General features: G+C 37.9%; 2 protein-coding genes across 4 annotated transcripts; one reads left to right on the top strand and one right to left on the bottom strand.

The window, feature by feature from the left end:
- The first annotated feature begins 1475 nt into the window (after window positions 1-1475).
- On the top strand, window positions 1476-5106 carry LOC104248022 (protein IN CHLOROPLAST ATPASE BIOGENESIS, chloroplastic-like). Of its 2 annotated transcripts, none has more exons than XM_009804196.2 (11): window positions 1476-1627; window positions 1911-1994; window positions 2505-2579; window positions 2672-2714; window positions 2873-2930; window positions 3775-3942; window positions 4028-4090; window positions 4167-4261; window positions 4363-4444; window positions 4538-4648; window positions 4823-5106. In XM_009804196.2, the coding sequence occupies exons 1-11, from the start codon at window positions 1516-1518 to the stop codon at window positions 4961-4963; spliced, it is 1032 nt and encodes a 343-aa protein (XP_009802498.1). In that variant the 5' UTR covers window positions 1476-1515; the 3' UTR covers window positions 4964-5106. The 2 variants fall into 2 exon arrangements, with proteins under 2 accessions (XP_009802498.1, XP_009802499.1); XM_009804197.2 differs by having other exon boundaries at window positions 1487-1627; window positions 4777-4895.
- Window positions 5107-5366: 260 nt separating this feature from the next.
- LOC104248021 (filament-like plant protein 7) lies at window positions 5367-10814 on the bottom strand. Of its 2 annotated transcripts, none has more exons than XM_070168131.1 (7): window positions 10723-10814; window positions 10568-10614; window positions 9861-10050; window positions 9057-9201; window positions 6436-8875; window positions 6293-6356; window positions 5367-6204 (listed from the first exon to the last, which is right to left on the bottom strand). In XM_070168131.1, exons 3-7 carry the CDS (start codon window positions 9957-9959, stop codon window positions 5734-5736), a joined length of 3219 nt encoding a protein of 1072 aa, XP_070024232.1. In that variant the 5' UTR covers window positions 9960-10050; window positions 10568-10614; window positions 10723-10814; the 3' UTR covers window positions 5367-5733. The 2 variants fall into 2 exon arrangements, with proteins under 2 accessions (XP_070024232.1, XP_070024233.1); XM_070168132.1 differs by having other exon boundaries at window positions 9861-10028.
- Window positions 10815-11135: the final 321 nt, after the last annotated feature.

Genomic DNA, 11135 nt, shown 5'->3' with positions numbered 1-11135 from the left:
CCATATATGAAACCTTATTACAAAAAATGTGCATAATTCCTAAATTACCCACTCAATCCACATTATTTCTACAGTTTTTGTACCAATCATTAAAAGCTAATTAATAGCAGTTGTATCTTCCTATTTATGCGAGCTAAATTTTAGGAGAAGAATATTCTGAACAGATTTGGCGTGAATATTCTAAATAGATTTAGGAGAAGAATATTGAAACGGAAAGGAGATTTATGTTCTTCATATGTTCTTCCATATATTTTCCACTATTGATAGCCATTAAAAAGCTTGAAAGCTTTGAATTCAAATTTAGGTTTTCAAAAATCATTATTTGTTTGGATTGGGTATTGTTGTAAATAATTCGGAATATGTTTAGGAGTTTATATCTCAATTTTGAGGGGTTTTGGTGAAGATTAGACTTGGTTTTGACTGAATTTCAGATTGAAACTCGAAGAAGAAGAAGAAGAAGATATATTTTCAGAAATTGTAGATAAATTGTAGAATTATAGATAAATTGTAGATAAATTGTAGATTGGGAAGACTAAAACTTCTATAAATCTTCTACAATTATGTCGAAAATGCCAATTATGCTACAATTGAAATGGGAATTGGGATATTAAAATTCAATGTATCCAGTTTGTAGATATCTTGTAGATAAATTGTAGATTATTTGTATTCTGATTGTAGATGCATTGTTTTCTGTTTTCACAAATCCAAAACGACTAAAGCTTCTACAAAATCTTCTGCAAAAAACAGTCTACAATTTATCTACAATTTTTCTACAATTCATCTACAATTTCTGAAAATATGTCTTCTTCTTCTTCTTCTTCTTCTTCTTCTTCTTCTTCTTCTTCTTCTTCTTCTTCTTCTTCTTCTTCTTCTTCTTCGATTGTGTTAACCAGTAACCTTCAGCAACTGCCCAAAAAAAAAAAATGGGAATTGGGATATCACGTACCTATAACCATAACACTCTGAGATATTGGAATCTATGCATGCGTGACAACATCCATAATTAATTAGTTTCAGATAACATGACTTACTGAGAAAGAACATGAGCAATGGCAGCACCCCTAACACCCCAGTAGAAAACAAAAATAAAGATTATTGATGCTACTGTCCATCTCCAAAAGGGGGGGAGAGACGGGTAAAGGTAAATGTGGGAAGATACGGTCCTAAATTAACGCCTAATATAAATGTACCCTTAATTATATCCCTAATTTTAATTAGGTATATAAATGGTAATTTGGTATGCTGAAATGTAATTAACACAAACTTTAAATATTGAGGGTAATAAGGTTTCATATATGGTATAGGAAGGTAAAAATTCATTTTTTGTAAGTGGGTAAAAATTTGGGCTATTAAAATTTTGAAGGGCTATAGAGGTAGTTTTACCTCCAATTAAATTCCATCAAACTCGTCATTCAGGGGTCAACAGAAGTTGAAGCCCAGCCCAGTTAAATCAACGAAGTATTGTTTCACTTACAGTTTTCTACTTCACTCATTAGTTAACACACAAGCAAGATAATGAAGGTGGGCGGTGGAGTGGCTCTCGGATGTCCACGCGCCGTCGCATTTCCGGGCATTTTCTTCGGCCGCTGCAGACCAGCATTCCGTTGCTATTCCTCTTCTTCTCCAGGTAATGTAAATTCTGCAAACCTATAAATACTTCTCCGTGTATATTTATACATACATACATATGGATAGAGGCGTAATTAATTAGTATACCTAGAGTAAAATTTGAATTTTCAAATTGGTGGTCGTCCATTCGAGTTTTATGTTAGTAAAACATGAGTTGCTTCAGTGTACTGAGCTATTTCATCCAGTTTAATTTGATCCTAGCTGGTTACTGGTAAACGTTTCATTTATTTGAATGCATGAATGGGTAGTGGAGTGAGAATGTTGGGATTTTTGCAATACAGATCATGTGTCCTTTATCAAAGATGTAGCTGCAACTCAAGCACCAGAGCATTTGAATGAACTTCTCAAAATCCTTCAGGTGAGAGGTGAGGCACTCTAATTCCATGTTTTAATTATCTGAGGTATGCTTCTATTGGAAAAAGAATGAATCAACTAAAATAGAGAAGCCAGCTTTAATTAGTTATTGTGTCGTAATATATCTGGTTCAGAGTGCTTCTAGTTAGAGTTAAACATTACTACATTAGTACCTACACTTACCTATTTAATGCATGTTATTGTTAGGATATAACTTATAGCTATTGAAACTTAAGGTATCACGATTCTCGATGTATCAGATTAGAGTAATCCTCTGCTCTTGGTTACTCTATATTAAGGAATTGGTATATGTTGACCTTGTAGAACCGACGGAGACGTGTTTATATCCTTTCTTAGAATTACCTAGCCGAATTCTTTTTTTTTTTTTTTGGGGGGGGGGGGGGGGGGCTAAGTTGGTATTGATATAATCTTCAAACTGCGGAGAGTTGATAGTTTTTTTTATTACTATGAAAACTGATGGTCATTATGAACCTTATGCACTGCTCAACACCTTGTGATAGGTGAGGAAATAATTTCTCCTGGTGCCAAGCGAGGGCTGATTCCTCTAGCAATTCCTCTTTCCAGAAAGGGTTCAGGTATGGTGGGAACTGAATTTGATATCAAGCTTCTCTAAGTTGAACGTATGCTTCTATGTTCACTGTTTTTTCCTTCTTTTTTCTCTTTGTAGATTCTGTAACTGCACTGTTACGATGGCCAACTGCCCCATCTGGGTAATATAAATCATCAAATTGCTGAGTTTTGTGGATTTATGCTTTTTGGTTAGCTATCTTGGTTTATTCTCTGGGTTTGATTCTCTTAATTGCGCTCAGGAAAAAAAAGAAGGGAAAAAGAATATTTTCTATTTGATCTATATCCTCATTTTTCGCAGGATGGAGATGCCGCTGGTAGAGGTGCGCAAGTATGGTGTATGGCTATTAGCTAAGAATGTAAGCTTCTATGACTTGCTCTACTAAATGGGATATGGATGAAGTTTGAGAGGGTTAATTGCTTCTCTTGTACTCTTAGAGGCGGATTTACCTTAGGCCAAGCGGTGTCACGTGGCACCGCTTGGTCGGAAATTTTTATTAAATATGTATATATAATTAAAAGACAGAAACAAAATACAGGTAAAAAACTTCAAGTGACACCACTTGAAACAAATAACTGTCTAGCTAAACTGGTCCGGCTCCTTGTTTTTCCAGAATAGGTCGTGGGTTCGAAGCCCTGAAAGCTTCATTTACTATTTCAAATTTTTTTTGCCTCATTTACACAAAATCTACATTGTAGTGAGCAGGGGTCGAACTGCTGACCTCTTAAAAGCATACATAACTTCTAGCCATTCAATCAGCAATAACTTAGGTATATTTTTGTGAAAATAAATTATTTGTTCTACGGTTAGGAGTATGTACTATTTTTTCCCTTGTTCCCTCCATCTCCTTTATAGCCAATAAAATTGATTAAGAACAACATACGAACTTTTAGTGATTATTAGGTACTTTATATAAGATAAAAAAATATTTAATACTTTTCTAATTAGGTTTGAATACTTTTCTAAAAACAAAGTTCATCGAAAAGAATTATAGTAATATATTTGAGTTGTGTTTTATTAATATGATTCAAATTGTATTTTTTTTATATAATATTGTTAGTAGTGTTTTGTTTACTTGTACAATTTCAAAGTGTAACACCGCTTACGAAAAATCCTGCGTACGCCATTGTGTACTCTGGCTTTGGTAGCATGCATGAATGCACACAATTTATCTCTCACCTTTCCATTTTACCATGATATAGGTAGATCAGTACATTCACAGGGTATTGGTGGAAGAAGATGCAAACAGTCATGAAGAAAGAGCGGATGAATTGTTCCGGATTTCAGCTGGTGCTGAAAAGAAACTTTATGAGAAGGGTGACTTTATAGCATCAAAAATTTCAAGCTTAGATACTTATATATTGAAAAAGGTAGAAGAATGTACGTATGCTGCAGTATCTTGTGTTGGGCATTCATTGACTCAGACTAATTGCACCCATGTAATATTCTTTCTAGGTTGGCTTGTTTCCAGACGTACTGGAGCGCAGAGTTAAGCAGCATTTTGACAATGGAGACGATGTAAGAAAGTTGTTCTTTATTTAGTAAGCAATGCTCAATTCTTAGCATTTGGGTGATATGTACGTGCTGTTGGAAGATTTCAGCTTTGGTGACGGGAGAATTTTATACGAAGAAGGAGCATTTTCCAGGATTTGCGCGGCCTTTTGTCTTTAATGCTGAAATTCTGCTGAAGTCTGTATATCTCGTAGTTCTTGTTCATCCTTAAATCTGTATATCTATTAAACAAGTTATTTCTATAGGATATTTACTCATATTCTTCTCTTTTTGTCTAGGGTTGGGCGCAGTGTAGAGGCTAAAGATGCTGCTAGGGGGGCTTTAAAATCACCATGGTGGACTTTGGGTTGCGAGTACCATGTACGCCATTCCTTGATCCAATCAATATCTTCTTCCCTTTGCAGCACACTGATGTTAGGTCTGTTTGTTTACTCTTTATTGAACCCCATGCAGGAAGTTGCTAACATTGCCGAATGGGAAGATGAACAAATCGAGTACATCAAAGAGAAAGTAACTGAGGAGGGTAGGCAAGCTGATCTAAAGAAAGGGAAGGAACCTGCTCAGGTTTGACCAAATCCTTTAATCAATTTCAGTTCAAATATGTTTGTGTACTAAAATGATATATATCTTGGTAGGTTTCCGCACTTGCATAATGCCTACTTAATATTTTGAATTAGTGCTACTCCGTGCAGAAAAACAACGGCGTAGCTCCTTTTTCACACCACGCCTACTTTGCAGGTTGCATTGGATGAAGCTGCTTTCTTGTTGGATCTAGCTTCTATTGACGGTAAATGGGACGATTGCGTGGAAAGGATTGCTGAATGTTACAAGGAGGCAGGGCTGCATGATGTTGCCAACTTTGTGGTTTACAGAGACTGAATTACCAGTAACTTTGTTGAATACTAGACGTGTTATACGAGAGACTTCCTACGATTCCTAGTTTGTATTGGCCTATTCAGTTTTGACTCTAGTGCTGTGTATTCTAATTCTTTGCAGTATAACAAGAAGACACTTTACAGCAATCCTTTTAAATGCACCGCCATTGAGGTCTCTTCACTCACGCTGGGGTCAATTGTAAAAGACCAGATAAGGAAAAACAGTAGTAAGAAATAGCTTGCAGAAGTTGAAGCATCTATGAAGTATGGTTCACGATCCAAACAGCTGTTTACTCGTTTGATATCGTTATTAGAAAAGGAACCTCGGATTTCTGCTACGTGCAAAATTATTCAAACATGTTTATTGGGGGTCAAATATTGGTATAATAACAGGAAAATACTCGTGCTCACAGAAATTTCAGTTTACTTGTTCTTTTTTTTTTCCAAGTACACATTACTCGACTAGCAAAAACCGTATGTCACAAATATGAAGCACATGTCACACTCATTTCACTTTGGTTCGTGCACCAAGTTTTATCCCTATTTCCATTTGCCGTGGAAAAACTATATCAATGAGGTTTACGCGTAAGTTCTAGTTCTCATATACAATACTACTTACAGTAGAACAAGAAAAGGAAAAAGAGAAAGGAAAGAGAGGGAGACAGAGAGAGTGGGAGACAAAAACATTGCTTTCTGCGCCAAACCAAGCCATGAATGAAGCATAGACATCACTAGAACCAACAGGCCTGCAGCTTCGAATGACATCCATGCAGGTCATACGTTAAGTTTTGTCTTGCTACTATTTTTCTTGCCTTTTCGCAACAGCTTTTTCCACAATCCTAGACCATTCTTTTTCTTGCTAGGTACAATAGCCCGGGAGCCATTAACAGCTTCATATCCTGAATGTGTGCTCCCATTTGTCAATGGAGACTTTTCTGGCTGTTCCACTGAACCGCCAACACTGGAGGATGTAGTTCTCTTGGCATCAAGAATGACTTCCTTGGTAGTAGGAGAACGCATTTCATTATCCTCAGCCAGCATCTTGTCAAGAAGAGATGAACGACGTCCAAAACTCTTCCTTGGGGTTGTCACGGTAACACTAGTTGTTTCTGAGGATGTAGATATCACCTTATCAAAGAGAGCAGCATCCCCAGGCGAGGCCAATGCTTTCAACTGCTTCCCTAGGTTCAAAATAGTCTCTTGACACTCTGCCAACTTTTCTGAAGCTGCAGTGATCTCCCGATCCTACACCATTAAACAGAATATTTAAATGAACGTGGCCAGTAGATTTGCGAGGCCTGAGGGAATTTAACTGAAGCTGATGGGAACTTACACTTTGAAGAAGCTTTTCTTCAGGGCCCACCTCGGCATTCTCTGCTAACTCCCTTTGTTTCGTGCTGCAAGTTACGTGTTTCAGGAAACGAAAATCCCCTAGACAATTATCTTTAATAAAATTTACAAGAGAATCAGATGTACCTTTCTTGCTGCAGCTGAAGCATATGACATGTAGAATCGAGCTTCTTATAGGAGTTTTTTTTGTCCTCAAGTTCCTTTTCTAAACAGCAAGCCTTTCGACAAGCTTCATTCAGTTCCAGTTTAACTGCTTTGAATTGCATCTCAAAGTCTTCTTTGGCCATCTTTTCTTTCTCAATTTGATCCTCAGTCATCTCCTTTGATTGTCTGAGATCTTCTACTTCTTTTTGCAAGCTTTTGATTGTTTTCTCTGATTCCTGAAGTTGAACCATCAAGGAATCATTCCTGACAGTTTCTGCTTGCAGTTTCTCATCCAAATCCACCTTTGTAAGTCCCTCTTCTGGAAACTCATCTTTCGATAATTGACTTTCATTATCTACATATGATAGAACCTTTTCCTCTGGCAAAGAACTCATACGACCGAGTGAGGAAAAACCCGGAGAGTATAATGAGTTTCCTCTTCCAGTCTGAAGTTTATCAAATTCAAAGATCGGATTAATCCCCCCAGTTTCCATTTCAATCTCACTTCGCGAATCATCCCAGTCAAAATGGTTTTTTATAGCATCCTTCATGCTTGAAACATCTTGAAGAGAAAAACAGTGGTTCACAATCCATTCCAGAGTCCAGGTTAATCTTTCAGTAAACTTCTCTATGTGAACCTTTCCATTCAATAAATCACGGCAAGTTTGAACAAATTCTTGAAGAATAGCAGATAGTTCTGAAGTTTTCCACTGGAAAACACGAACCATATAGGCTGTCTCCTTCGGTGCACTTTCATATGGTAGAAGTCCATTACCCTTGCAAGATAAGATGTCTGGAATATTGTCATCTGTTGAGGGTATATTGATCCCTTCTATGATATCAATCACCTTATTGATCGATGTACCCATGTATGATAACATGTTTGGTTCACACTTTCTTGCCGATGAGACAATATCACCAGTTCCTGTATTTGATGAATGCCATATTACTGAGTCATCATGTATACCCCGAGATATACACTCACCAGTGTTGGGAGTAAATGTAACATCAGTATCTATTGAACTTTCATTTGCTTCTACAGGGTTCTTAGTTGAGGGACACTTTTGTGCCAAAGCAGTTTTGATATCTTCCAGTATTTCAAATGGGTTTCTTTGTGTTACATGGCCATGTTCGAAGAGCATTCTCAGTATGTTATCAACTCCACCAGTAGATTTACTCGTCAATATTCCTTTTACCTGGATATCGTTGCTGGAGACAAAACGATCTGCCACAGGAACTCTCTCTCGGATATCTGCTTCTGATGAATGAGAATGTAACTGAGACTCCAAAGCATCCTCATTTCCATTTTCCCTCGGTAAGGCATGATGAAGAGCTCCCAGAGGGTTATCTGTAGACTCAAAGGCTAATTTTTCCATCTCTGCAAAGTCATCCATCAGATTTATATCTGAAGCTCCTACACTTACAGATGATGGTGGACCTATTTGTTTCTCATTTTTGAAATGCTCCAGCTCTGACATTAGTGCAGAAGCCCACGACTCGGAACAGCCACCTATGTCATCGCTGTCCATATCAGACAGTTCCTGCACAGAGGGAGGATATTTTTCTGGTTCAGCAGTTGTTTGAGCATTTGTCATCCTAGATAGTTTGAGTTCATTAGTTCTTTTGTATAGCACTTCTTTCAGAGCCCGATTTTCCTCATCCATCATGCATAAATGCTCAGCGAGGAAGTTAATCTTCCTGTTTGGAGTATCAGGAGCCGTCTCTGAAGTTAAGTCTACTGAACTATTTGGAGACGGATTTGACTTCCTTCTCCTCATTTTAGCATGATCCTTCCCCAACATTTCAACTTCATTCTTCATTTTGGCCAAGGCGGCAGGGCCTGGCAGTCTCTTTCTAACAAGGATACGTAGCCTTTGACATTCTGAGTCCAGTTTTGCGATTTTCTTCACACTCTCCAGGTGTTGCTTGTGAGAAACATCAGCTGTTCGGCGATTAACCTCTCTCTCTTCATTCCGGATCTCAAGCTCCTTCTCAAGGACCCGAACCTCATACCGCAGAGAAGCATTCTCTTTTCCAACAGATTCCAGTCGCGTTTTCAAGACACTGAAATCTGCTTCTGCCTGAGCTAATTGTCCTTTTAAATGACCCGTTGCCTTTTCCTTTGCCATGAGAGCCATACTAAGCTGAGTGTTCTCGGAACCTAATCGGGAAAGCTTTTGCCCTGCATCTGCTAATTTTCTCTCTAAGAGAGTCCTTGTTTTTTCGAACTCGTTGGATGCCTTCAATACTGCATCGTGAATCCTGTTCTCCTGCTCATCTCTAACGAAACGCAACTGCTGCATACATTCCTTGAGTGCTGCATCCAAGTTAACTAATCTCTCTTCACCCGCTACGCTCTGCTGTAGAGCTTTTTCTAGTTCTTGCTTTAGCAATCTTGCTTCTGTTTCAGTCTTCTCCCAGCCTACATATACCATTCATAAGCAACTATTTTTTTTGGGGGTGGGGGTGGGGGTGGGGGGGTGGGGGTGGGGGGAGGGGGAGGGAGGAGGGGGGAGGAGATTTCTAGGGAGGATAGAACGTAAAACAATACAAAAAGAAGCTAAAGACAAGAATATGTAAATATGATGGTAATTAGCTATTACCTGCAATTGCTTCCTGTGCAATTTTCATCTGTTTCTGTGCAAAATCATCTTTAGCACGACATTCCGCCAGAGCAGAAGAAAGCTTGGCATTCACAACCTCCAGCTCTCTTTCTAGTTCAGCTTTATCACTCAATAGTGTCTGCAACTAAAAGAAGAATACAAAAGCTGGTTCAGAGCACATAAGACTATCATCAACCAAAAAGCTAAAGCACATGTAAGCATAGAAAATTTCACCAATTTCAAGCAGGATCATCATTTCATCTGCTTCCAACAGCAGATACATCCTCATCTAATTAGGTTTGAGTTTCTTGTCACAGGGGAAGTGCATAAGGTTATCGAGCCGATTTGCCCCCCACCCCACCCACCCACCCACAAATCAGAAGAAACTACTATTAAGTGGGCTTCTGTATGACTAGTTCCAACTTCCAATTATCCGAAGATCCTGATTATTTCCAGTTATGTTTTGCATGTCTTCAGACGGAAGTATACTTGAAGCCATTATAAACTCTCACATATTGGAAATGAAAAGATTATTTGCATAATCTATAAGGTGCATATTCTTCTACTTCATCACCCCAGAGTCAACAAAACCGCAACAAGTTACTGCGGCTTGTAGTTGGACCCTGGTCATTTAGTTAACTCATATCTCTAATCAATTTGCAGTCGAAAGCAAAGGTAGAGGCAGTTTCTTAAATTTTCTGTTACCAGGGAAATGAAACATGTGAGAGTCAACCTTGACCAACAAGCTAAATAATTGGGCAATGAACGGGGAAGAAAAATTAAAAAGACTATGTATTTAGTTACCTCTTCGTCATGTCTTCTTGAAGAAATATTTGCTTTGTCTTCAGCAACCGTGTTTTTATCTAAGGATTTTTTCTTCCAGGGCCACGATTTGTGATCCATTGTCTTTCAGAATATCTTCAGGTGCAGTCTTATTTATCCAAAATGTTGCAGTTATTCAGTTCGTCTTAACTACATCGATACAATAAAACATCTGCATAAAAAATATTCTTTTTAACATAATAATTCGACAAACATAACTCACACAGTGAAATCCCAGACTCATAGGAGAAACCGAAACAAGGAGATGCAATAGAAAGTGCATCCTGGAGTCAACTTCACAAATCTGATAATGAAATCATTGGCACTCAACGCATTGATGTGAAAATAATCTCATGTTAGTGTATTAGATCCATTTCTACAGTATTTTCCAGAGTCACTGCACAACTCTATACTCTCCTATATAAATACCACTTATATATATAAATGAATATAATCTCGTATGATATATTTCACAAATTTCATTACGTCGTTGCCCAAGGATCAATTTAAAAAATATCGGAACACACATATGTTCATTTTTTCCCCTCTTCTATAACATTATAAGTCAAAATGCAGTAAAACAACATTCCAAACAGAAACCACAAAAATAGAGAACAGCAATTAATGATCCGTAAAAGAGAAGGAAAAAAAAGAAGGAAAGCGAGCTCATTATAAGGAAACAAGCTTACCTTCTGACATCAGATAGCAGAACACTAACTCCGACCAGCTCGTGAATCTGTCCGAAGACAACAATGCAAATGAAAAATTTCAACTATTAACTAATACTTAACAAACAATAGTATAAAACTAGTAAAACATCATTTTCAAAGCATACTTCACTTACATTGTCGGTCCTACCTACCACCATTTGCATAGCATTGAGTATATGAAAAAGCGAAATGCCAATAAACGACAAAGCACTAAAAACAGAGTTAAAAAGGAAGAAGAGAATAGGAAGCGGAAGTGGTGTCGGTATCTGGATCTGAAGAAAGTGAGCTGTGAATGTTATACGGGTCGGGTCGGGCAATGAAGGGGACAGAGGAGATAAAGTTTCGCGGGTTGCTTTGGTTAGACGGAGCGTAAGAGAGAAAGAAGGTCAGTGTCAACTGTCAACCACTCACACACGGTTCTTATGTGAGTTGAGTTGAGAGAAGTGTCACTGTCTATTGTCCCTACTGCTGACTTGTTTATGGGACAAAACTTGTTCTACTCTCACTTTTACTATATTTTGCTACACTTGACGTTGTTGTATTGTGA

The sequence above is a fragment of the Nicotiana sylvestris genome, chromosome 2 (genome assembly GCF_000393655.2).
Source record: "Nicotiana sylvestris chromosome 2, ASM39365v2, whole genome shotgun sequence".
NCBI lineage: Eukaryota > Viridiplantae > Streptophyta > Magnoliopsida > Solanales > Solanaceae > Nicotiana > Nicotiana sylvestris.
This window is presented reverse-complemented; position numbering and strand designations above follow the sequence as displayed.